The sequence below is a fragment of the Bombus huntii genome, chromosome 4 (genome assembly GCF_024542735.1).
Source record: "Bombus huntii isolate Logan2020A chromosome 4, iyBomHunt1.1, whole genome shotgun sequence".
Taxonomy (NCBI): Eukaryota; Metazoa; Arthropoda; class Insecta; order Hymenoptera; family Apidae; genus Bombus; species Bombus huntii.
Genome location: NC_066241.1, coordinates 16,750,432 through 16,776,665, shown reverse-complemented (window position 1 = coordinate 16,776,665; position 26,234 = coordinate 16,750,432). Strand labels below are relative to the sequence as shown.

Genomic DNA, 26,234 nt, shown 5'->3' with positions numbered 1-26,234 from the left:
ATATTTATAAGATTATAAAAAATCATATTTGAGTTAAAATTTTTAATTGAAAAGACAATTTAATTTAATATGGATTGAACCTGCTGCAATTTTCGGTTCTCTTTTGTCTATAAGTACATATATATATTAAGATACAAATTAATGATTTAAATCAATCATTAAAGTGAAATATTTCGAAATCTTGGCTATTAGTAAAGCCAAATAGGAAGATAAGTAACATAAAATAATACTATGAACTTTATTCTTGTTCAAAATTATAAATCATTAATTGACAAGATCCGATATTGCTATAACGCACAAATCTTTTTTGCCACCATTATCGTACAATGTATGATGCGTGACTCTATATCAGTATAGATATAGCTACTTCTATTTTGTTTCTGTTTATGTCCTCAAAGTTTTATGGCTTATATTATATCAGACGATGAAAATTTTACTCGCAGTCGAAAGCTGCAAAAAAGATACAAAAATTGTCATAAATATGTACATCGCGATCGGCTGGAAATGTTACAGTTTACAAAACAAAGGAGCAGATGTCACATATGAACATATACCAAAACAGAAAATAGAAGTTCGCAAAAATATCATGAATACTAAAAGTTTGTTTACAAAATCCACTAACATATGTATATACGACTTATTAAATAGAAAAATAACATTAATAAATTGTATGGGTTTTTCAATTTTTTAATTAGAAAAAATAAAATTAAAAAGATGGAAATGAAGCTGCAGAAAAGTTACCTACTCTTCGATTTCAATAATTTTTGGATATGTTGTAAACTCAATATTTTGAATAACTTTTTCTTATACATGTAATCGACGGTCGATCTTATTTTTCAAGATATTTGCAAAATACTCGGTACCACTACAATGAAATCTGCTTCTAGTTTGGCATTTGTGGCAACCAATATTGACATACATAATACAGACGCATTATTTATATATATTTATGGATATTTATTTGAGCTTTAAAATACATTATACAAAGATAAAAATCATACATCTTCTCAAAATCATATATAAAAGATACAAATAAGTAGATTGAATAAATATATTTATAAATTATATTTGATATTTATATGAAATTAAAATAAATAATTAGATATAGTAATTTAGCAGTACTTTTACATTATATGAATATCTAATAACTTGTAAATGTTTCAGTTAAGTCACAGTTAAATTCATTTTTTTAATATTCCATGTTTCATTATGTGTTTTCTTCTACGTTTTTATCATGTGTTTTAGATTTAACTCAATGAGATTTTAATTGCAACTCTGTATCAGTTTCAGTTATCACACTTTCATCTCGCAAACATTTTCTTAGTTCATGACCAATAGCTACTCCAAGTGGTGGAGGAACCGCATTTCCAATTTGTCGATGTTTATCAAGTATAGTGCCATAAAATCGAAAAGAATCAGGAAATCCTTGAGATCTAGCACATTCGCGTACACTTACTACTCGAGTTTGTACTGGATGTAACACACGACCCTTAAAGATTAAATCGATTATTTACATTAACTGTATATGATTTTAATTAAAATTATGATTCATATTATACCAAGTATAAGTTAATTATATGAATTATATAAAAAGATATGATACATAAAATTAAATATTGAAACATTTTAACCCATTTGCATCCAAGCGCGGATTAATCAACGCGCTGCGACTGTCTTCTATCACCAAGCGCGGAATAATCCACGAGACTGCGACTGCTTTTTATTCCAGTCGCTAAGTATTCTTCAGATGTGGGAGATCACGTTTGACCCGTTTGTGAGCAGCTCGCCTATATCAGTTCATTATTTTCTAAATAAGTCTTACTTTTGTTGTGAAAATCTTTTCAACTGCCACTATGAATAAGTACTGTCAATTTTAATCAAATTTAACAAATTCAAATTTAAAAAATATTCTAATTTTATAATGTAAACTAAAATTTAGTTGCCCTAGTGGATTTTGACGATCTTGATGATTTGGATCAAAGTATAGAAATAGGACATACTCGAAAACGTATCTGTAGGATCTCATCAAGTGAAAACAGCGAAGTTGATCAGTGCGATAGTTTTAGAAATGATGATTACATGTGGAAAGCTGAAAATCATACGCCAATTATACATGATTTTTCAAGTGTGGGTGGTGCAACTGTTAGTACGCAAAACCTGTTAAGAAGGGAAGTTTTTGAATTATTTTTTAAAGAAGAATTAGTTACAAAGCTAGTTACAGAAACAAATAAACATGGAGAAACCGATGCAAATTTTATGCCTCTTTCAGAAGATGAACTAAAAATATTTATTGCTTTAAACATTTTAATGAGTTTAGTTTCTAAACCAAATATTCAGAGTTATTGGACTGTAGATCAAAGCATAGAAACACCATATTTTAAGAATATTATGGGCTGTAAGCGATTTGTTTCTATTGCTAAAAATCTACATTTTTCCAGTAATAATAATTCTAATGATGCACTCACAAAAATCCGAGAAGTTATTCAAATAATAAAAAAAACTTTCATTAGTATGTATGTACCACGTAAAAACATTTCGATTGATGAATCATTAATGCAATGTAGAAGCCGTTTACATTATATTCAATTTATTTGAACAAAACAAGCAAGATTTGGTGTTAAGTTTTATAAACTGTGTGATTTGAAATCGAAATACATATACAATTTCAATATATATACAGAAAAAGATAAAAGTGATACCGGATCTGCTAGCAGAAATGTTGTGATGAATTTGTTGGAAGAGAGTGAGTTATTGCACAAAGGATATTGTTTATTTATTGATAATTGGTACAGTTCACCGAAATTGTATCGAAAATTACATGACATGAAAACAAACGTATGTGGAACTGCGAGAATTAATAGGAAACAAATGCCTTGAGAACTAAAAGTACACCAATTACAAAGGGGAGAAGCTGTAGTATATTCTACAAGAGATATGGCGGCGATAAAATGGAAGGATAAAAAAGATGTCATTTTACTAACAACTATGCATAGTTTAGAATTTGCTGAAACGGAGAAAACAGACCGATATACCAGACAAAAATGTGTAAAACCAACAGTAGTAATTGATTATTATCAGAATATGGGTGGAGTTGATGTTGACGATCAAATATTAAGTACATTTCATACTATGCGAAGATGTAAAGAAGTCTATAAGAAAATATTTTTTTACCTCATAGACATGATGTTACTAAACAGTTATGTAATTTTTAAAAATCATAAAAAGGATCGAGCTTTTCATATTGTTAAACAACAATTAGCCGAAGAAATTATTGGCGAATATTTACCAAATATAAAAGTGAGGCATCTACCGATTCAATAACGCGATATACTGGCAGGCATTTTCCTATTCGGATACCTCCAATTCTAGCAAAGGGAAGCAGAACGTCAAAGCGATGTGTTGCATGCTTATCTAAACATACTCGAAGAGAAACGGTCTTCAAATGCCATATTTGCGATGTACTATTATGTATTGACCATTTTAAAGAATTCCATGAGAAATAATATGATCTAATTTCCATTTTAATCTAAATAATTTTTTTTTAAATAAATAATTTTTATTTTTTTCCTTTGTTGTAAAGAATGTAAGATGCTGTGTTTGCGAAGTAACATTATCTACCAATCGTTTTGAACAGTAAATTTTCGATGAATTCCATGAAGAATTCGGATGTCATTTACTGCACCTACGACCGATCGCGCGCGGTGATGGGGACCAATCATCAGTTGAACGCCGCTGATGCCTTCAAATGGCACCTTAAGTAGGGCCATGATGCAAATGGGTTAAAAGCATAGCTTTTTGTATTAACAAAATAATTTTAGTAACTGAGTAAGGAGCTTTATGTATGCATCTTTACCCCAAGCAAAATTAGGAAAAGACTGTAAAAGAACATTTTTTTCAAATGTGCAGATGATCTTATATAAAAAATTGCTCCACAGGATGATAGACCTCGTTAAATAGTATAAAATTTTCCTCTATGACTTTTCTAACTTTATTTGGAATGAAAATATAATCCAGCTCGCCTGGTGTTAGAAATACTGTATATTTTTAATAATAATAATTAAATGTATATAAATATAAAGTATACATATATGTTAAATGTTTTTAATTATTTGATAATTAAATTTAAGATAATAGTTTTGCATACCTGTTTTCCCATAGGTTCAGGATTTGTAACAGTCGTACTAAAAAATCCATTCCATTCTAATCTACCATATAAACCTGCCCAATGATTATGACGATTTCCTGTATGTGGTAAGCACCATGGAATTAAAGTATTAAATTGTTTATCTGTAGGATCACACTGCTTTCCCATACAACAACTACATACTCCACGATATGCTCCTGTAGAACTCTTTCCAACCTTTTTATCATCATGAGTATATTCTCTTAAATAAAAAATTTAATGTATACAATATTTTTAAACATAAGATAAAGTTTGATAAACTATACTTTACTTACAATTTTTTGGAATAAGTACCATCACTTAATCTTACAGTAATATTTGGTAAATCACGCCAATCAGAACCACTAGCGACTGGAATATGAGCTATTCTAGTTTCTACAAGAGGTGCCATTTCTTTACATATGTGATCTCTTAATAGTGGTTGATATTGTTTTCCTCTAATCTGAAAAGGTATAAATTTAAAATGTACTATGAATTTGTTGTCTGCAAAGAGTAACTGTTTTATTATCTTAAAATATTTTTATTTGATTATTACTCTTCTTTGAAAATGTGATATTGCATCGTTTGTATATGACATCTCTTCTTTATTCCAACCATTTTTAATTTCTGGTAAATCAAACAGTGCATCCCTTACACTGATTGTTCTAAATGGTGCTGATTCTGTCCAACTGCAATTTGTGCTATACTGAAATGTTATTTAGTATTTATAGTAATATAGCTTAAATTGTAAATGTCACTTATCTATTGTCTAATAGTACTAAATATTGTTTACCTTTTTATTATCAACTAATACACTTAATTGACAAGCGTGTTTACTAAAAACATGTGTTGGTTCTGGATATTGTGGAAGTATTTGTCCAGGTGCAGCAGCTAGGATTATTATTCTATGTAATATAATAAAATAAAATTCAAAAAATTAGCAACTTTAAACTATTATGAGTTATACTTAAAATTGCAACAACCTTCGTCTTGTCTGAGGGACTCCATAATTTCCAGCTTGAAGGATACCAAAAGTACATTGGTAACCCATACGAACTAGACATCTTAATGTTAATTTTAGAACCATGCTTCTTTTAAAAGATACAAAATTTCGAACATTTTCCATAATAAAAAAATTGGGCCTGTAGTAATCACAATATGATAGATACGAAACAACCAGAGAGTTTTTGAACAAAGAATACTGGCGTGAATTAAAACGATTCATGCCACTAAAACCTTGACATGGTGGACCACCACACAATAATTCTACTTGTCCTTTCTGAGGAAGTTTTTGACCAATCTCATTTGTTGTTTCGCCCTAAAAATGAAATGTTTAAAAATTATAATTATTATATTACATTATATGTACAGTAAACAAAGATATAATATGACAATTATAAATCATAATATATAATTAATGCACAAATTACAACTTGTATAATTGTACAATACTACTTACATCCATAACCTTTTTTAATAATATATTACAATCATCTGTAAATACTGTTGTATTAGGGTTGTTTAGTCGGTATGCATTAGCAGCTGCTTCTTCTTTTTCTATAGCCCAAAGATTTTCAGCTATTCCAGCTTGATGTAAACCTTCAGATAACCCTTTAAAATAAATTAGTTCAAATTATTCATTTTTTCAATTTACTATGTTAAAATTATATAATAACAATTAATATATAATAAATTGTAGAATTTTGCAAGAATTTTGCAGTAAACTACATACCACCACACCCAGCAAATACATCCAATGTTCTCAATTTTTTTGATATTTTATTATATTCAATAGGTCTACTAACAAATGCTCTTTTTTCACTCTCTTCTGTTTTCTTCCCTTTAAACTTTAGGTTACCTTTACTTTTACCACTTTTACCAATGCTAATAGCGTGATATGGTGGTTCATTAAATGTTTTCTCTTGTGCATTATAAGCTTCATTAAAATAAAATCGATTCGGTCCTTCAGCAGTCCATTCATCAACAGTTTGATTTAAATTTTCAGAGTAAGCAAGATAGCATTTTCCAACAACCTCGATAAATTTGATGTTACAAACTAAAAAATCATTTATTTTACAAAATATTATGTATATATACATACAAAAATTTATATCTATGTGATTTTTATAAGAATATAAAATTTTTGTAATGTACCTTCATCACTCCAATAAACCATATTTAAATCTGCTTGTTCCATTAATGTAACATTTTTGTGTGTATTTTCTGGTCTATATAGCTTATTCACCTTAATCTTAATGTCAGATGGTGCAACTAACATATCATTTTTACTAACATATATTTCATTTATATACCCTATACAAAAAGGATCAGGGGTATCAAAATTTGAACCTTTCACATGATCAGAAGATTTTCTGTAAAATTCGGGGTACATATCTTCATCGACATTCTCCTGTTTTAGTTTTTGAATGTCTTGATGTATAATTTTATATTTGAAATTAAAAGCTTTAGGTTGTAAAAATACTGTTGTTCCAACTCTATAGTCTTCTCCTTTATATTTTACTAAACCATAAATAACTTCCTTAGTACTCTTCTCTTCTATTCGTTCATATACCTTAAAATATAAAAAGTATGAATATTATAAATGTTATTGAAAATAAAGTTTATGTTAAACAAATTGTAAATTTACCTTTTATCATCTTGTATAACATAATGTAACAATAAAAAAAAATAATCTGATATATTGTATTATACTTATTTCATTATAAATTTCTAATATCATATGAGAATATCATATGCACTTAGGACCAAAGGAATGCAGATGATATTTTTGAAGCTTTTGAATTAAGAATGAAAATGACTAGTTAAATCGTTAAATATAATGTTGTAAATAATTTAAATCAACTAATTGAATAAAAGTATCATTTAAGGTCAGAAAAATTTACTGCTAAGCAAATAATATTGAAATAAGTTCTCATAATTCAAATATTTAATAATTCATAAACTAAAAGATGAAATTCAGTAGAAATTTGTGTATATGTTCCTTACTATATATATGTTAAGCATTAAATATAATTTAGTTTTCATAGAGATATTACATGGTATTTTTTTAATACATTTGAATTTCAAACTTGATTTCCTCAATATTAGAAAAATGTTACTTGCATCCCTTTGATTTCAAGTACCTCATATATAAATTGTCTCAATATTTAAATAATTCTAATTTTGTGAAAAAATGTGTTTTTCTCAATACCCTATATTGCTCTTTTCATACTGACATAAACTAAATGCAATTGACATAAACTAAACTAAACGTGAATTTGTTTTTAATTTGTTTATATTAATTAGCTTATTTGCTGAAAAATAACACTCACAAAATGATACTTTCATACAGTTTACTTTTTTCATGTTTAAATTATAATTTGACTAGTTTGTATAATGGTATTATCTTACTATATTTTTGATCTAAGCAAGAAGTGTCTATATCTTGAAAAGAAAGAGTTTCCGAACGTATGACCTTTTTTTCATCCTTAGAAACAATAGAATACGGTACCAAAGTTTGATCACTTATTTCCTTGTCATCCTGTATAACACAAGTAAAATGAACAGTATTAATTTTACATACCTTTGGCATATTGAATTGTTCCACTTCCCGTAAATGCGCACAAGCAGGACAAAATCGATGTCTATTTTCTTTAGGAAGACATTTTGGATCTGGTAATGGGTCTTCAAATCTGGCTGTTGCAGGTGTATAACGTTTCTGATAGAAGAATGTTTTACCATCTAAGTCTTTTATTTCATTTTCAGAATTTAAATCCATATTACCTATGATTATAGAGTCAAAAACATTTTTTGTTTTGATATTTGTATTAAAAACTTGATCAATGAATGTTAAATATACTACCTAATTCCGCCCAATTTTTCGGTACATTTTTAAAAATAACAGTACATTTAGATCTAACAGATTTAAATGGTACATCATCACAATCATCACTCAAAAACAATTCTATAGGATCTGATGTTTCCCCAAGAATAGTATCATTTCCTCTATGCAACCAATTTGCATGAAATTGTTTTATACCATTTTTATTTTCCCACATGTAAATAACTTTGGCAACATGTGATGGAATTGCTGGATTTCTTGGTTCAACAAGTACATAATCATTTATTTCTATTTTTTCATCACCTACTATAACGGATCTGTAAAAGGTTTTCAGATTATTACTGGCTATTTGATCTCCTATCCATACAATATCTTTTTTAAGTTCTTTAAAAACTTTTCTTCTGCATTCTTCTACTTCAATTCTTAAATTATCATATTGATCTTCATTTTCTGGATCAGAGTCATCTGCTTCCTGAATAAAGATACAAAATGTTTATTATATTAGATTGTGATTACCACAATTACTTAAATAGTTGTTTTACTTGAATAGCCATATTGGGACATCTTCTTTTAATGCAAGCCTGTTTGCCTCTTCCTGTTCCCCCAAATTTTATCATATCTTTACAAGCATTACAAAGACCACAATCAGGTTGTTGACAATGTTCACATACTCCACATCTTTGTCGTTTAGGTCCCTAATGGTATAAAAAAGAAACAAACCTGAAGTTTATATAAAGTTTATTTGTATTTATCATTTAAAACGTATATGTACTTTATAAAGAGACTTTATATATACAATTAATTGTTTACAATTTACAATTTGTGTACAATTAATAATTATCTGTTATATTAATATACATATTAATTTAGAAAATTGAAAGTTTACCATTGTTATCGTATCATTATGTTTAGTTAACTGATCTGCAAATATATTTTCAAACATATTGTTAACTAATTGTGTAGTAGTTGCTTTAGTCCAAGCAGGTTTCCTAACTTTTTGTTCTCTAAGTCGCATTTGACGAAGGCTTACTCTTTTTCCTAATGTAACACCTGCAAGGTTTGCTAATGCTCGCATGCAAGGACTTGTAATAAGAAGAGTATCTTCTGCTGAAGCAGAATCATCAAATGATAATACTTGATCACATATAAATTGTGCATGTCTTAGTAGAGAATCTTCAGTAAATTTTGTAATACCTTTAGGTGGTACTATTGTCTGTGAAAATGATATAAGTTTAGTATTGTATTATATTAATTATACTATTTATGACTTGTTTAATAATAAATTTAAATTACTTGAAGCTTATTGAGCAGATCCTCATAACTGGGATTAATTTCATCTAAAAGAAACTCGATAATCAATTTACTCATATATATTTTTTCTCTGACAACATCCATAAAAGGGGCATATTCTTCAGATGGATCCATTAGAATATATTCACAAAATGCTGTGTTAAAACCTATAAGAGCTAGTTCTCCTCCATCGAAACCAGATACATACCACTCATTTATAGGACCCATATCTTTTGCTGGCACTCCATTCTCTGGTGATGCATCTTCTTCATAAATAGCTTTTATATATCCAGAAAAGTATAACTTTACATTCTTTTCTATAAGTCCAGTGTCAAAAGCACACAAGTGGCCATTTTTATCATAAACACTAAAATTTTGATAGTTTTATCATTTTTTTATAAAATATACATGTTTATAAAAAACAGAAAAATATTACCTGAAATAAGTCAATTTATTTTGAGGGCGTTGATCGCTTTCATGTATAAAAGATTCATTACCATTAAATAAACATAACTTTGGATCAGTTAAAGCAATATCTTCATCTACAGCACCATTTGGATGACCCTGATAAATTTTGATATCATCATTTAATTTCTGACGACAATATTCACATTTACTATGAAATGTATTTGTACTTTTAATTTTAGATGTTGGTAAAATTGTAGTATCTTTAAACTTGACTTTTTTTTCAACATGTTTATCAGAATAGTCCTCATTTGTTCCTGGATAATGGTTTTCTTTATCTTGCTCACTTTTCAAAGATATGTTATTTTCTGTTTTAATGCTTTGTGAATTCTGTAATTCTCTATCGTTATTTGCATCATAACTTATTTGTTTTCCCACAGCAAGTTGTTTATAAAACATGTCAACTATAGATGGTTGATAATTAGATTTGGATGCAACAGACTTCATTGTAACACAATATAAAAAATTTGGTGACTTAGAAATATTTTCACTATTTCATTTCCTGCCTTATGATAATATTATTAATATTAAGTGTTTTAAATTGACAGTCTTAAGTTATTCATAAATATTCTTTCTCTATATAACGAAATATATAAAATCACATAATTTGATGTTAAAAATGTTGCAATGATTACTTTCTTCTATATTATTTGTGTATCAAGCTTCAAAGGTCATTTTAAATTTTTTGAACAGAATATTTTCCACTTTTCTGTTGAAATAAAAAAAAAATCACATATTTAATAAAAAAGGATTAACTAGATATTTATGCTATAAATAACAATGAAATACTTGGTTTTTAAAGTTATTGCAATGATTCAGTCATATTATATGTAAATAGTAAATTCTTAAAATTGAATAAATGGATACCTAATTACATCGTAAGAAAAAAAACATTGAGAAATAGATTCAAGATTAAATCAGTTAATAGATAAGCCAGATTTAAAGAAAAGGCAGAAAGAAATTCAATGAAGCCATTGTTGAAGAAGTGCATAGAGGAAAAGATTAAAAATTAGATGAGAACTAAATACGAAAAGGAAAGAATAAGATGTATCAATAAATGTAAATATAACCAGGTAGGTATAGAAGAACTGAGAAAATGAGGGAAACAGATAAATGAAAAATTAAAGGAAAGAGAGGAAAGTGAAATAGAAATTTACAATAAACAATAAACTACGTTTACATATAAAAATGTTCCATAATATTATATCTAATAAAAGAAATGTACATGAAAGTAATGTTGACTGTAACCAAGCTAGCTAGTAGAAAATCGTTTTTATAATAAATATCGACCTTCCTATGCATAATGCGTACTCATACCAAATAGCTATAAAAAGTATACAATTTAAATATCATTTATGACAATATTATCATGGTGTATATATCAATAAATTTTTTAAATATCAATAAATATTGTTTTAATTTCTATAAAAAAATATAATGTTCTATCTAACAACTCAGAGTGACCTTCAAAATTTGGCACATAGATGATATAGAAAGAAATCATTATTACATATTTTTTATCGTGTATGTATTCCTTTGTACAGTGAATATATTTGAAAAGAATTAATAAAACAAATCTGAAGTTGAAGTATATATGTATACGTATAATATTTACATAATATTATTACTTGGCATTAGATAATTACTTATGTATTTTTATAAAAAATAAAATATGTAATATATATATTTATTTTTAATTGCAATAAATTACATTTGTATATGCACAAATTTATAAATATTTTATAAAAGAAGAATATATGAATACGTACTACTGAATACCTGAATTAATACACACCAGAAATTTACATGAATAAACTTCTCTGTTACTAAAGCCTTTACAGTACATTAATAAATATACAAATACATTTTAATATATAAATTAGTCAATCTCAATTTAAAGTAAAATTAACAATCTGTATTATATAAAATATACTTATATCAATATATATAATTAATTGTATATTTACATATATAATATTAATCTATTCAACGTAATAAATACAATTCTTGTATTCGTTATACCTTTCAAAATCGTTAACGGTTTTCGTCCGTTTATTTTCCCGCCTTCAGGTGCTATTGTTAAAATCTGTTTTTCTTAGTCAACTACAAGATATTTTAATTTATAAATAACTCCTACATTTATTTAAATTAAAAGTGAGTGTACTAATGAATAGTTTTATTATTTATGTTTCTGAAAATACTGAAATTTATATGTACAACAGCTGACATATGAAAATTTATAGGTTAAATAGTTTTTGTTAGTGCCTAGTACTTACATGTATTCAGTTGTTTCTTATTCTACGCGCGAAGAACGATTTGTTTATGTTTTATTGTGAGCTATTAAAAAACATATTGTCACGGTGTATAATTGCAAATATCTAGTTAAACAAGTACGTATTAAATTAATTAAAATATTTAAATTATTAATATTAAAAAGTATATGATAATTTTGAAATATTATTAATATTAAATATTTACTGAAATAATAAGATAATTTTTGTATTTTGCTTAACAGTCATCTGTTTAACATGAAACTTCATTGTAACATAAAAGTAAACAATAGATTATTTACAACAAATGTAATAAGAAGAAAGCCATTACGTTCCATAATAGCAATTGGGAGACAAACAGTAAAAAATATGGACATATATCTGCTTTTGCAAACATTACAAAATAAGCATGGTACTAAATACAAGGTAAAATGTCTATATCAATACATTTCATAAATTATAATAATTTATCTGAATATGTGTAAATTATTTAAGAAAATATATATATATATTTTAGGAAAAAATTGAAAAATTTTATATTTCATTTTCTTTCAGGTTAATAATAATGTAGACAAAATATATATAAAATTTATTAATGAAGGAAAAGCCACAATTAGCTTTATAGAACCACCTCATGATTTAATTATTCAATCTGATAAAATTCAACTCAAAAGTTTTATTCACATTTTAAAACTTGCAATAATTAAAAAGGTTGATCCATCAGTTCTTGATATTTCAAATTTGAACCCAAAATGTATGAGTTCTGCACCAAAGATTAAAGTAGTGATTAATAAATCTTCTGAATATCCAACTTTAGAAGGTTTTCCAAGAACAACTGAAGAATTATATTTAGTAGGATTAAATAGAAAATCATTCGATAGGCAAATTTTAAGACTCCAAAGCTTAAGAATTTTAAATTTGTCTAACAATCAAATTTCATCTTTACCAAACGAACTTGGCACTTTACAGCATTTACAAGAACTTATTTTATCACAAAACCGGCTTGATAGGGCTTTCAAATGGGTATGGTTAAATCAAGTTGCTATAAGATCTAACTTAAAATTATTGGATATAAGTAATAATTTGGTATGTCCATTTCATATCTTATAAAAATATTTATTATAAGTTTTACTTATATTTCATTATTTAATATATTTTTTAATTCAGTTATACAAATTACCACAACAAATTGGAAAACTTGAGAGTCTTGTTAATTTGAAGGCTAGTCAGAATATGTTATCATTCTTACCACAGAGTCTTGGAAATTTACATAATTTAAAATATTTAGATCTATCAAAAAACAAATTACGTTACTTACCTGGAAGTATAAGGAATTTACATTTGATTACAGTAGACGTATCAAACAATGACTTTTCTTCTGTACATTATGCATTATATTCTAAGTCTAAAATAAATGTGCCAAGTTTAACTGAATGTGCAGCTACGTCATTTCTGAAAACAAGGTTTGTACGATATGTAATTTAAATAGCTATTTTATTTTTGGTTTAATAATTAGTAACAAAAAATGAAGTGAACATGTATATCTATCTTAATTTATGTTTGAATTATGATGATGTAGATATATCAATAGCAGAAATGTTTTAAAAAACATATTTTTTTTATATAGATGTTCATATGATGCAAGCATAATTCCATTTACATTGGTAAAGTATTTAGATGAGGCAAAGTATTGTCTCTGTGGAAATCCATGTTTTCATTATTATCTAAGAAAATTTGTGAGTTTTGATTGCAATATAGCAACAAATATTATAAAGTCAACAGAATCTACTCTACTACCATTTGATTGCTACTTCTGTTCAAGTAAATGTGTATATTATGCAATGTTTTGTAAATAATTTATTATTTTTAAATTGAGCATTAAAAAGATATTTAAAAATATTATTTCAAAAATGTCTGTATCCCTAATTCTTATTTATATTTTTTTTTGTACTTTTACAAATTATGAAGTCATTAATGTATATAAAAGTTACAGTAATAAGGATTTGTGTTACTTCCATTAAATTGTTTTATTTATTACAAAATATGGTTGATTTTATTTCATAATCCTAAGTATATATAAATGAGACCTTTCAGAAGCTAAACTGATTAATTTTTACTTTTGTAAACTTGGTTTCATATTAAAATAACTCATTGCCAATTTTGAGAAATATTTATAACATTAAAACTTTTCTCTACTCTGTGGAAGATGCATCAATGTATAGAAACAATCAATGTGCCCCCTGAATGTAAGTAACGTAATGGCTGTATGCAAAATAAAAAGAAATAAAAATGCATATATAAACATATATGCAAATTTGCATTAATAAAAAAGATTTTAAAAAATGCTAATGGTCTTGAAACTTCATAAAGAAAACTTCGAAAAAAAGTTTGTTTTTCTACCATAAGAATCTTTTTTCGTAAAACTATAAATAAAACAGAGATATTTAGGAGTTCTTGTTCAAGTGTTGCACGCTGTATAATATATTGCACTTTATATATAGTATTATTAACACTTCTCTTTTAATCTATTTGCTTTTAATTTATAATGGTATATAAAACATATCTCTTAAAATTATTTGCATTGTAGAACATATAGAATGTTCATTTTCCACAAATTTATTTAAAAAAAAATTAAACATTATTAGAAGGAAAACTGTTTTTTTACAAATTTAGTTCAATCAGTCCTATCTCAAACGCAAATAATTAATTTTTATACAATTATTCTACAATACTCTAATTTTTTTACCTGTGATATTGCATTTTAGAATTATTAAAACTAGTAATATTATATAATATATATTATATTGTTATTATCATTGTTTATAGTCTATTTTGATATATTAAAACTATATTTTAATAATGTTTTAAATTTAAAAATATGTTTTTAAATTGCATAAGGAAATTTAAAGTATATAATTTATACTAGTACAAAAAAATATTTATTACACTTTTAATCAGTAAAAAGATATTATACAAACAATATACAAATTATTTTTATTCTTTATAGCATTTTATAGCTATTATTAATCAATTCATTAAAAGATGAATCTTGTAAAGTCTATTTAGTTATTAGCATAATTATAATATATATTAACAGTAGAAGAAACTCCGTTTATATGGACTCTATTTGTATGAACTAAATTTCTTTAACTTTAATAATACTTAACTTTAATAATAGTTAACTGAGCTTAAAATTAACTGAACTTTAGCTGAACTCCTATTATTTTATTTTATTATTTAGTTACCACCGAGCGTCAATCCACTTATATGAACGTCTAACAATAAGATGTAAACAGTAGGAGTACGCGTTATGTGACCCATTCTCATGTTTCACAGTCGATACAAATTTGTAACATTATTATGTATTATGTATGAACTCCAATTAACTGAACGAAAAATTGTAGGTGGTGGGAAGAAATATGTATGTAGGTGAATCTCTGTTATAGGGTGATTCAATAAGAAGAACTACCTAAAATAACTCGTTACCTATATTTATTATTATTTATCGAAAAACATTTTAAACGAATTATGTTTTAATTTAAAAGTATTCATCAGATTGATACAACACTGTTTTTTTGTATTCTGAGATTATTTTTTTTAATGATATTTAAAAAACTATTTAAACAGCTTTTAAATGGCTTCGTATATTTTAATATACATAAACATAAGAAGACTGTTTCGATTCTGTTCTTGTCTCTCATACATTAAATTTGACAAATTGAAGTTATAATATCTACTAACGGTATTCAGCATAAATAGGTTAATATTTTTTTGTAGAGAATGTCCAGCAGGATCGATTAATGTTGTAGAAAATATACGCTATCATTTAAAAAATTCGAGATCATCTTGACATGTCAAAAAATATAAAATATTAGGAAAGAAATAAGTTCATTGAAATGCAACATAATTCACTTAAGACGTTTCTCGATAAAACCAACAGAGAACAAGTTATTTTATATAGTGCTCCTCATTAATTTACTCCGTATATGAACGACGGTTATATGAATCAACTTGTCCCTTGAAAGGTTCATACATATAAACCGAGTTCTACAGTGTTTAAATACATTTTTAGAAGTAGAAAAAATATGAAGTCAATATACCTATTGCGAAGATATATATAAAAACTATATCATTTAGAACAAAGATACGATTTTTTATCTACATCTCTTAACAAAAATCTTCATTTTAAGATATGAAAAAGTAAAATAATCCATTGTTTGAAAGCTGTATTATTATAATGATACTATCAAATTAAAAAAATTCCAATAAATATAACGTAACTTAATTTTTTTTAATATTCGGAACATAAAATTTATATATAATAAAAAATTAAACTATTTATTTTCGTTAAAAGATATTTTTTAAAAGTAACAGATATTAGTTTTTACTTATTTAAATTATTTTTTGTCCATTTTATGTGGCTTTACAAAATCAAATTCACTATCACTCATATTAATAAAAAATTGTCGTGCTGTAATTGCTTTTTTTTTACCTATGTGTGCTACAGAAAAGTCAATATTTTTATATTTATTTTCATCTATATGACCATGAACTTGTAAAGATTGAACTAATACCTCTGGATCTTCTGGGAATGGAATTAATTTCATACAGTTTTCTTGACTTAAACTACTTGATGAAGGAACATTTTCATTCTATAAAAATACTGTAAATTATCGATTATATCTATGATAAAAATATAAATAACTAGAAATGATTCTGTATACAGACCTGAATGTTGTTTTGTCTTATATTTGTACAATCGTTTGGTATATGTAAATCGTTTATTGATATTGTATGACTTTTTAAAAGCCCTTTTATCACTGCATTTTTATTAAGACCACATTTTTTTAAAGTACTTTCTACATTTTCAATATTGTTTTTATCTTTAGTGCTAGTTTCTAACATGGAAATTCCATTACAAGTTTCTGTAGTTGAATTTTTATAATCACAAGTATCAGACTTTAAATTCTCCTTAAAAGTACAATCTTTGGATTTTAAACTAGCTTTCATTTGTCTAAGTTTCCAATGTTCCTCAAGTTTTTCATTTGAATAGTTAACACCACAATTAGCCTGCAAAACAAAATCTATTTGTATCTCCCATGTATATATCATAAGTTTTAAATTAATATGTATATTATATTTACTTCTATAATGGAGGATGCAATTTCATTTTCATGTATGCTACGCTCTTGAAGCACATCATGTGGGCCATCGTTACAATCGTAATCATACAACTGTAAAGAGTAACATTTTAAATAATTTAAGAATTAAACATAATAAAATATAATTTATAAAATACATTAAAAATAAGATATTTTTCATTTTGTGTTCAGTTCGGTTTAATAATTGGTCAGTAGATTTTCTTAATGCAATAGAATTTTAATTGCTATTATTTTTAGCTATTTAATTACATTATTTTACCAATAAAAATGTGTTTAAAAATAGTGTTTAGTTTGGATATACTGGAACAATATAATTACTAACATTTGCATTCTGTGGAGGTTTGAACTTCTTTAATTTTGGATTTCGTTTAACTGTATTAGATTCTTTTCGACGTACAAATACGACATTTTCATCTGTCTGAGGTATTTGTGTTACTTTTTGAATATCAGCATATAAACTCATTGTAAAAGTAATCTGAAAGTTAAAAAATATGGTTGTTAATAGAAAGTGAATGTAAATAATTGCTTGTGGATCCTGTAAATTCCATAATACATAAATTGTTTTTGTGATCTGCAATTATTATAATTATAATGTATACTAATTAGGAAATTCTTTATATCTTAGTCATATTTGCTACGTACACTGCTATTAAAAATTTTATACATTTATTGTACATACATGTTAGTAACAAATGAAGTTGGTTATAATCCAAAGCAAATAAAAGGATATTTGTATTAAGTATATAAATAAAGTATAATTTGTAAATCACTAAGCAAGTAAGCTGCATGATTTAAAATACAAATAAAAATGGAAATGTGAAATTTAATTTTGTAACAAATTATGAACTTACTGTCTCCCTGTTCTGTACTACTTTTACATTACAAGAACTATTTGTTATTTAGGATTACTTTATTAGTCTTTTATTGTACTTATTATTATATTGATGAGTTAATAGTAGCTATTTTTTATAAATGGTGACATATTACTATTTAATGAAACATACATGAATAGTAATAAAATATATAAATTTAGTTGTTTTGAAGAAATTACATCAATGACTATAAATGAGTGAAACGCAAGATATTGGACCTAAAATCTTTATTATATTTCATTTAAAGTCAAAGATACAAATTTTTCCAATCTATGAAGGCTTGAAATTTGAATTAATATGCATAACATTCGAAGACACACACATTTATTTCTTGTATATAGCAGTAACTATAAAATTAGATGAAATTAAAAGGGATTCTATAAATCATTTTAAAGACATAAATAATATAGGAATATTTAGTGATTTTAATAAAGAATTTAAAAAATCAAAATGTTTTCCCTTATATATATATTATTATTATTACATTTTATTTTCTTATCTTTTTTCTTATTATATATTACAATTTTCTTTTATACTCACAATTCGCGATAGTTAAGCTCTAATATTCTGAAGCTCTTATGCTCATTTTCTTATGAAATATTCTTAAATTTTATTGTTTGTAATATAAAATTAACGTACTTACCCTATCGTATTTTCCTATCACGATTTGAATTAAATAATATCACTTTATCATAGGGTATGAGGTTAAAGCTTGATTGTGATGATAACAACATTGTTTATATACAATTCGTTATATTTTGTATTATGTTTACTAGGAAACATATTTTTGACTGGCTAAGAGATTACAAAACAGACCAATAAAATGGTTGCATGAACAGGAATTAATACATTTTAAAATCTTATTTTTATAACACATGTATATATATACGTATACGTTTATTAATAATAAAGTATACATATTTATTTATTGTTTAACATTAAGTTTCATGTAAATAATAAAAATTATGAATTATAAAACATCAATGTTTCAAAAATAATTTGTAAATAAATTATTTTGTTCATAGATTCGAGTATTAAACAATATAAAAATTATTTTGGTATTTAGGATATATTCACATTTGATCTTATTATCGTTGCGTGACCTTTCCAAAAGTAGGGGAATTTAGCGCGGTTGCAGCTCGTGGAGTGCTAAGCACTCTGCTCGCGTTACAACTTCAAACAATTCCAAAACTAATTCAAATAATAGATTGAGTACTTTAATAAGATTTGCGTTTTAATGAAATTTATTTGACGGTCCTAACAATTCAATGATTCTAATAATTCTCTAATTTTTGGGTCGTAAAGTGGCTCATTTATCCCCTCGGATATGCATGACAATCTACGATTAATTTGTTACCCAATAAGACAAATTCTTACTAACTAATGCTAAGAAGCATTACTTTGTTTGGAGTATACAATATTAGGAAGCGAGTGATTTATGATTTGGCAATGTTCTTTCCCATGGTAACGAAAGTAAATACGAAATTTGAGAGTAATCACAGTTGTTACTGATTAATAATTTTAACATTTAATCAATAAATTTGTTAAATAACTTTTGTTCGTTACTTCGGTTATGCTAGTATACAGTTAAATTCGCGGTGCTAGAATTTACCCTATGATCATACAAAATATTCATGTTAGAGGGAGCCACAGGCCCTCACTAGTTCACAACAATATCGAACATATTATTTAAATACAAAATAATTGTTATGCATAAATTGAAATATTATCAAAAACAATATGATCAATTACTTTAGTATTTTTATTTTTTTATGTATTTATAAAATATGAAATGAAAGTATTAAAAATTAGCATATTAGAGTTAGTGCATTTTAATAAAAATAATGGGGTTAATATTTGCTTAGTATATCTTTCTCTTGATTTGAGTTATTTAGGTGTATGATATTTTATTATGATGTTTCATTAGTAGGATATATCTAAATTCGTGTTTCTTAAATAATTTAATCCCTCTACCACTTTAAACTCTGTAGTTGAATCATCAATGACGCTATTTAAAGCAGTGTTTGTCAGTGAGCTGTCAATCAGAGGCACTCACACTTTTAGTAGTCACATTTACATAAATTATTTGTTTTGCGTGTGTGCTGTGATCAATCCCAATATATGTTATAAATATATAGTTAATTTGCAATATTTTATGAATGATATTTTTGTAAACTATTGACTAATCCAAGAATCAATACTACACGTGGACAATGCAGGTTAGAATTTAACAATGAATATAAATTAATTAAAATTCAAGTTAATTGTTTTTATAGTCGATAGCATACCTGTTGTAGAATTATTTCTTTTTTAACATATTTCTATGCATTTATATTTACAAATTAATAGACAATAAGTCTCAGATGCAAATCCATATTTATGTCAAAAGTTTTATTCTATATTTATAAGACTTTTGATAATTTAATACAGAAATCTGAATACATTTCATATGAATATTCTATTTTTATTTTTACTTTAAGTAAAATATTTAGATAGTTTAAAAATTGATTTATAATATGTAACATATACGTATATAACATGTAAAAGCAATTTTTAGATACAGTTATTTTTCAATTTTTAATTTTAAATTATATTATATATTTAATGGATTCCTACATTATTAATATAAGAATTTGAAATAAAGAATTAATATACAAAATTGTACTGAAGATAACGTATTGTTAACGGATAACTTGCATCTTAACGTGTATGCGTATACTGAATTATATATACGTATATACATGCTTATAAAAACTGACATATTAGCGGTAAATTGAAATCGTAAATTATTAATATAGATATAAGAACAATAAAGAATTATTATTTAAGAACAAACATTTCTGTTTTATTACACATAATTATTTTTAATACACAGAATGAGTCAATAAGAAGTCATTTGGAATAACTTAATTAAGGAGTCATTTGAAATAACTTAGTATTTACTAATTTTATCGAGAAATGTTTGAAATGGAAATCGTACTTTATAGAGATGACAGATCTTTAAATAGATACATTTATTTTTTTTATATCTTCTTTTATATATATTTTTATAACTTCTGAGATATCAAGGTTACCTGGAATTTTTTAATAGCATCGCATATTTTTTTAATACTGCCTCGTATACTGTTTTTTATACTTTTATACTAAAAAGATGAATTCAACGATCTCTAATAAGGTATCTTCTAGTTAATTTTGAAGTTTAAAATGAAATGAAGATTTATGGAGAAGAGTTGCTACGTGTGGAGTACTAATTTCGGTTACTCGAAGAAGAAGATATTATAATCATGTAGAAGACCACAAATTATTAGAATTTTTACAGTTTTTACGATCATACATGGTTAACAATTTCATCTATATATGTATGTATGTAAAACGGACGAAAGTAACAAAGATGATAATTTTTGTTATAATATTAAAAATCACAATTTCAATTTATTCCATTATTTGAAGTTTATATATGTATATTTGTAAAAATTTCCATGAAAATGGATCAACATTTTATAATAAACATTGACAAAAACATGTTAATTTTTATCATATTTTTAAACAAGTATTTTTTTAAATATTGTTTACGTAACTAATTTTTGTTTAGTTAAAAACAAAATTTTTACTCACGAATCATTTTTCTAAATTTAATAGTTTCCGAAATATTCCGTGAAATATGTTTCTAACTTACAACTTTGGGAGCTGTTTTCACTGAAAACTGCATTATACATAGGTTTCATTAAAATCGGTGATTTATCTCGTATATGTACAGGGTGCGTATAAGGTAAGCGTAAAAACCACCATAGCGTGATTTTACACCTATGGATCGGTGGAGATTTGTATAAAAAGTACATACAAAATTGACCTTGACTTTGAAATTTAAGGTCAAATTTTTGCATTGCATCGCATTCTTTTATGCTCATTATGAGGATAAAAAGTCTTAAAGGAGCCATGAGTCGCAATTCAACCGGTCCCTTGGAAAATAATGTTAAAGTTTCACTGGTTTTTCGATTCACCTTATTTACTATATGGTTACATTTTGCACTCTGATGCAGGGTAAATAACATCTATTGTTGCATGTTAGACATTTCAGATACACCATTAGACATCCCGTTTCTTCCTTTATTTCTTTCTTTCTTTTTGCATCTGCGTAATAGATGTGCCTGCACGTCAGTTTCCACATTCAACATATGTACATATATGGCCATCACTGTTGTTTAAATAGCTTCGGACTCATATTCCTATATTCCTACCAAGTTTCTACCCAAGATTACACGTTGATTTTAGATGATGGAAAACACATTCAATTTGATATCTTAATTGTTCAACTCAATTGCAAACTCTATCCGACTGCGAAATGTAAATATATTATAAATAAAAAAAAATATATGTATAAAACACTTATATATATACAGGGTGGTTGGTAACTGGTGGTACAAGCGGAAAGGGAGTGATTCTACGCGAAAAAAGAAGTTGAAAATATAGAATAAAAAATTTTTTTTCAAATTTTTTTAAAAATCTGCAGTGATATCCGTTATAACGAGACGTGATAAAGTGCACGTGTACCGAGCGAAAATTCAAAGTCGATTTTCTCGAAAACAAAGCCTCAAACGAAAAATTTTTATTCTATATTTTCGACTTCTTTTTTCGCGTAGAATCACTCTCTTTCCGCTTGTACCACCAGTTACCAACCACCCTGTATATATACACACACACATGTATATTTAGTTATTAAGTTTATGTACGCACACGTGATTGATGAGATTTTAACATCATTTTCCAAGAGAACCATTAAGTTGCGATCTATGATTCCTTTAAGACCTTTTATCTTCATGATAAGGATAAAAGTATGCGATGCAATAAAGACATTTCACCTTGAATTTCAAGGTCAAGGTCAATTTTGCTTGCATTTTTTTTTATAAATCTTCATCGATCGGGAAGTGCAGTCTTACTGTGGCGGCTTTTACATTTACTTTTTATACACTCTGCACATATGAGATATTTTTTAGAGAATTACCGTATATGTCTTGTAAAAGCCAACATTTATGTACGTTTAAGGATTTTACTAGAAATCGTTTCTTCGTATTTAAACTGAATCATTTTATTGAATTCGGAAGTAGCAAAGTATGTATTCAGAAAGGAAATGTTGAGCGATATATGTACGTAAATACTCATAGAACTTCATTAGAAGTATATAATAATTAGATCTATAAAAGGTTATCTTCCACGCTAATAATGGATATGGAAGACTTTTTCATGCAATTTGTATATTATTTGTTACTGGATTAATATATAAATTAACGATATGCATATTTAAGACACATCTACGTACATACGGAGGATTCAGAAGCCTATCAGTGTAGGTTCATTAGCATTAAAACCGAGATAAATAAGGTTTTTACAAATTGTTGTAAAAAATGACAATTGTAGTAAAAATGCAAAAATAAATTTTTATAAAACAACATACAAATGAACTTGATCACAAGAAAAACAGAAGAAAATCGCCATGGTGTTTCAGAAGAAATTAGATTAAATGAAAAGATCGTAATTTATATCGAATGTCCATTGGAAAATTTGAATAAGTCAATGTATTATATAATTATATTATATAATATATTCGTCTGGATTATCACTTTCACTGTTATCTCCTGCACCAAGATTCATTTGATTTTCTTTTCAAGTTGATGTTCGTATTTTTTGTAATAAAATGTAATAGAGCAATGTATAAAATGAACAAATGTAATAGAGAGATGTAATGTAATAGAGCAAACATGTACTTCTTTTTAACTTCTCTCACGGGTTTACGCTATGGATACAGTGGGTTCCGAACAACATTGAGTAAAGTCGAAGGTCTTCCTTTTGATACTGGCTTTATGTTGGTTTCATAAAATGGGAAATCATTCTACAGAGTTTCTTTATAACAAATTCTTATAAAGTTTTCGTTTCACTTACCATCGTCACAATCAGATAAATTTCGCTTATTATCAGATAAATATATATTCGGATGCAGTATCAGAGAAATGGTGACTTCCTGATAATAAAAAACGCGTACTTTTGTTTCTTTCTTTCATGATGTAAGTAAAACAGCGTACAATTATTTTTTAAACAACAAAGAACTAAACATAAAGTTGACGCGATTTTAGTGTGACTTACACTGATTGTCCTCTGTATAATTTTGTCTAGTAATTCTGTGGTCAATATAAGTATTGAAAACTATTTCATACGCATGAAAGTAATTACTTAATTGATTTATCAACTGTTCCAACAATAAAGAGGTTTTTGAACTGCGTAACACATTTTTAGAGAAAGTTGGATTTACGCTGATTCGCTTCTGAACCCTCCATACATGTATACACTGGATACTACGTCAGTATTGTGAATATCAAATGGTGAATAGATTTTGACTTTCACGGGATTCACTTTTTCAAAAAGATATGGTTAATGTAAAACGTTGACGATATAATTAATACGATGATACGAGTATATTTTCTATTTTTGCTAATTCTTTTGGTCCTGAAAGTTTTCCGTTGGCGTTGGTATTGAGGAATTAAGTCTAAGACGAGAACACTATGTTTTTTGACTATTAATGAATTGTACAATAATCATATTTTCAGTATCGGTAATATTATAAGTTTTATCTCCAATTATTGTAGATGTAATTACTGCGTAATAAACATTTAAAAGTAGTAAGAAGCAATGATTTATAGAAATAAGTTTACTTACTATATAAAATAAAAAAGGAATGTACGTATTATAAATATTACGTAAATTGATACTGTATAAAAATTATAGAGAGTAAGAATAAAAAATTATTGTTTTTAATTATATAGTGCAATGTATTGCTCCTTATAATTTAAAGATTTGATACAAGAGTGAAATATGTATGTACATAGTTCCTAACATGATGTATTACTGATACAGCAGCGTAACAAGAATAATATACGAAAAACATTTATATTTATCAATATAAGAATATTTTATTCTATAATGATATTTCAGTTATATGACTGATCTAATACAGAGTTTCATTACTTTTCAGACAGTATGTTAAGTAATTTAATTAAAAGTCTGAATAAAATTATAACGTAGTTTACTTTTGGACCTCTTACCGTTCGTCTTGGTGGTATTATCGAAGCGTTTGTGTTAAACCGCACAGCACCACACGTGTTGAATCCTTTCATTGGTGTGTCTGTGGAGGGGACAAGAGGGTGTGTAGAACATTTAATTCGAGCTTGCGAGGGAAGTCGTTGATTGAAGACGAGGTACGCCAGTTGTGTTTCGACGCTGCTTCGAGTTGAACCAGTTACTGTTCCATATTTTCTGTAAAATGTGTCGTTAGTTTTAATACGAAGGCACTTACTTTTTTAAATAAATTTCTTATCGGATTATCGTTATTCGTCGATACATATAAAATAGCGAGTTGTTTAATGCTCAATTTAATTTTTCTCAAAGTAAAGAGTGCTATTGGATGTAGTTTTTGATACTTCAAAGTTTCTTATGATTCCAGTGCTTACTTTCAATGTTAAAATATAGTCAATGATTGTAAAATAAGACGTTGAAAAGTGTCTTTAGTCTTTACAGATTGTCGTCGAAGCTTGGTTGTCTCAAAATTGAACAATGACGAAACAATCTGTTTTTTCTTCTTCTTCAATTTATGATGGCAGACTTTTACCTCATAATTTATGATACCGTAATTTAAATAAAATATGTTAATATTAAAAGTGTTTAGTGCTAATCCTTAATTTAAATACTAACTGAGATACATTATTACCTTCAATAATTATTATTAAATTCGAAACCAGTCTAAATACTTTTCTTCTAAATTGAAAATATATTTTTTCGACTATCTTCCAAAAATATTATATTACTATAATTTATATTTGTGCTTCATATAAAGGTATTTTTTTTTTAATAATTGTTCGAGGTGATTATTTTGATTATAAGAGATAACAGACAATAGAGAGGATAATAATTGAAGGAAATTAATGAAGTAAAATACATAAAAGATATGTTGTGAGTTTTATGAATAATTGTCAATAATTTACAAAGCATTCGAATGTTATATTTAATCGACAGTTTTTCTGTTTTATCGACTTCAATATTTCTTCATAAAACATTTGTCACGTGTTTATTATAAGCAATGTACGCATACATTGATAACGCTATTGATAACATTTTTATCGTAAA

The 26,234-nt window shown here is 26.3% G+C and overlaps 4 protein-coding genes across 13 annotated transcripts in view; 2 read left to right on the top strand and 2 right to left on the bottom strand.

Annotated features, from left to right (window-relative positions):
* Nucleotides 1–214: 214 nt before the first annotated feature.
* Nucleotides 215–13,469, bottom strand: LOC126864972 (DNA (cytosine-5)-methyltransferase 1-like). Of its 6 annotated transcripts, none has more exons than XR_007689406.1 (17): nucleotides 13,347–13,469; nucleotides 9,730–10,233; nucleotides 9,297–9,660; nucleotides 8,890–9,216; nucleotides 8,546–8,698; nucleotides 8,025–8,475; nucleotides 7,746–7,945; nucleotides 6,317–6,734; nucleotides 5,895–6,218; nucleotides 5,622–5,773; nucleotides 5,146–5,480; nucleotides 4,956–5,067; nucleotides 4,719–4,868; nucleotides 4,459–4,625; nucleotides 4,145–4,385; nucleotides 746–1,489; nucleotides 215–450 (listed from the first exon to the last, which is right to left on the bottom strand). XR_007689406.1 is itself a non-coding variant. In XM_050616924.1 (16 exons), the coding sequence occupies exons 2-16, from the start codon at nucleotides 10,203–10,205 to the stop codon at nucleotides 1,253–1,255; spliced, it is 4,107 nt and encodes a 1,368-aa protein (XP_050472881.1). In that variant the 5' UTR covers nucleotides 10,206–10,233; nucleotides 13,347–13,469; the 3' UTR covers nucleotides 215–1,252. The 6 variants fall into 6 exon arrangements, 1 of the variants encoding a protein (XP_050472881.1); XR_007689407.1 differs by having other exon boundaries at nucleotides 7,746–7,909; XR_007689408.1 differs by lacking the exon at nucleotides 13,347–13,469 and having other exon boundaries at nucleotides 9,730–9,857; nucleotides 9,929–10,075.
* On the top strand, nucleotides 11,468–13,927 carry LOC126864978 (leucine-rich repeat protein 1). 2 transcript variants are annotated; one of them, XM_050616939.1, is made up of 6 exons: nucleotides 11,468–11,912; nucleotides 12,002–12,148; nucleotides 12,274–12,454; nucleotides 12,584–13,114; nucleotides 13,196–13,491; nucleotides 13,656–13,927. In XM_050616939.1, exons 3-6 carry the CDS (start codon nucleotides 12,287–12,289, stop codon nucleotides 13,882–13,884), a joined length of 1,224 nt encoding a protein of 407 aa, XP_050472896.1. In that variant the 5' UTR covers nucleotides 11,468–11,912; nucleotides 12,002–12,148; nucleotides 12,274–12,286; the 3' UTR covers nucleotides 13,885–13,927. The 2 variants fall into 2 exon arrangements, with proteins under 2 accessions (XP_050472896.1, XP_050472895.1); XM_050616938.1 differs by having other exon boundaries at nucleotides 11,468–12,148.
* On the bottom strand, nucleotides 13,347–25,298 carry LOC126864981 (uncharacterized). Of its 4 annotated transcripts, none has more exons than XM_050616949.1 (6): nucleotides 25,157–25,298; nucleotides 17,513–17,665; nucleotides 17,173–17,262; nucleotides 16,757–17,098; nucleotides 16,603–16,680; nucleotides 13,347–13,480 (listed from the first exon to the last, which is right to left on the bottom strand). In XM_050616949.1, the coding sequence occupies exons 1-6, from the start codon at nucleotides 25,226–25,228 to the stop codon at nucleotides 13,475–13,477; spliced, it is 741 nt and encodes a 246-aa protein (XP_050472906.1). In that variant the 5' UTR covers nucleotides 25,229–25,298; the 3' UTR covers nucleotides 13,347–13,474. The 4 variants fall into 4 exon arrangements, with proteins under 4 accessions (XP_050472906.1, XP_050472905.1, XP_050472903.1 ...); XM_050616948.1 differs by having other exon boundaries at nucleotides 13,432–13,480; nucleotides 16,521–16,680; XM_050616946.1 differs by lacking the exon at nucleotides 13,347–13,480 and having other exon boundaries at nucleotides 15,788–16,680.
* Nucleotides 19,715–26,234, top strand: part of LOC126864979 (phospholipid phosphatase 1-like) — a 36,846-nt gene continuing 30,326 nt past the window's right edge. Inside the window, exon 1 of the mRNA XM_050616940.1 lies at nucleotides 19,715–20,281. Coding sequence (XP_050472897.1) covers nucleotides 20,276–20,281 — 6 coding nt within the window. The 5' untranslated portion in view covers nucleotides 19,715–20,275. The remainder of the gene's footprint in view (nucleotides 20,282–26,234) is intronic.

Excerpts from the sequence above, each read along its gene's own strand:
- LOC126864981 (XM_050616946.1), bottom strand. The coding sequence starts at position 25,228 with ATGAAAGGATTCAACACGTGTGGTGCTGTGCGGTTTAACACAAACGCT. Across the intron at positions 17,099-17,172 it reads TTGCATCCTCCATTATAGAA|GCTAATTGTGGTGTTAACTA; the intron begins GTAAATATAATA and ends TTTGTTTTGCAG. Across the intron at positions 16,681-16,756 it reads TAAGACAAAACAACATTCAG|AATGAAAATGTTCCTTCATC; the intron begins GTCTGTATACAG and ends GTATTTTTATAG.
- LOC126864978 (XM_050616939.1), top strand. The coding sequence starts at position 12,287 with ATGAAACTTCATTGTAACATAAAAGTAAACAATAGATTATTTACAACA. Across the intron at positions 12,455-12,583 it reads AGCATGGTACTAAATACAAG|GTTAATAATAATGTAGACAA; the intron begins GTAAAATGTCTA and ends ATTTTCTTTCAG. Across the intron at positions 13,492-13,655 it reads ACGTCATTTCTGAAAACAAG|ATGTTCATATGATGCAAGCA; the intron begins GTTTGTACGATA and ends TTTTTTATATAG.
- LOC126864972 (XM_050616924.1), bottom strand. The coding sequence starts at position 10,205 with ATGAAGTCTGTTGCATCCAAATCTAATTATCAACCATCTATAGTTGAC. Across the intron at positions 6,735-7,745 it reads AACAATTCAATATGCCAAAG|GTATATGAACGAATAGAAGA; the intron begins GTATGTAAAATT and ends TTATATTTTAAG. Across the intron at positions 1,490-4,144 it reads CTGAACCTATGGGAAAACAG|GGTCGTGTGTTACATCCAGT; the intron begins GTATGCAAAACT and ends TTAATCTTTAAG.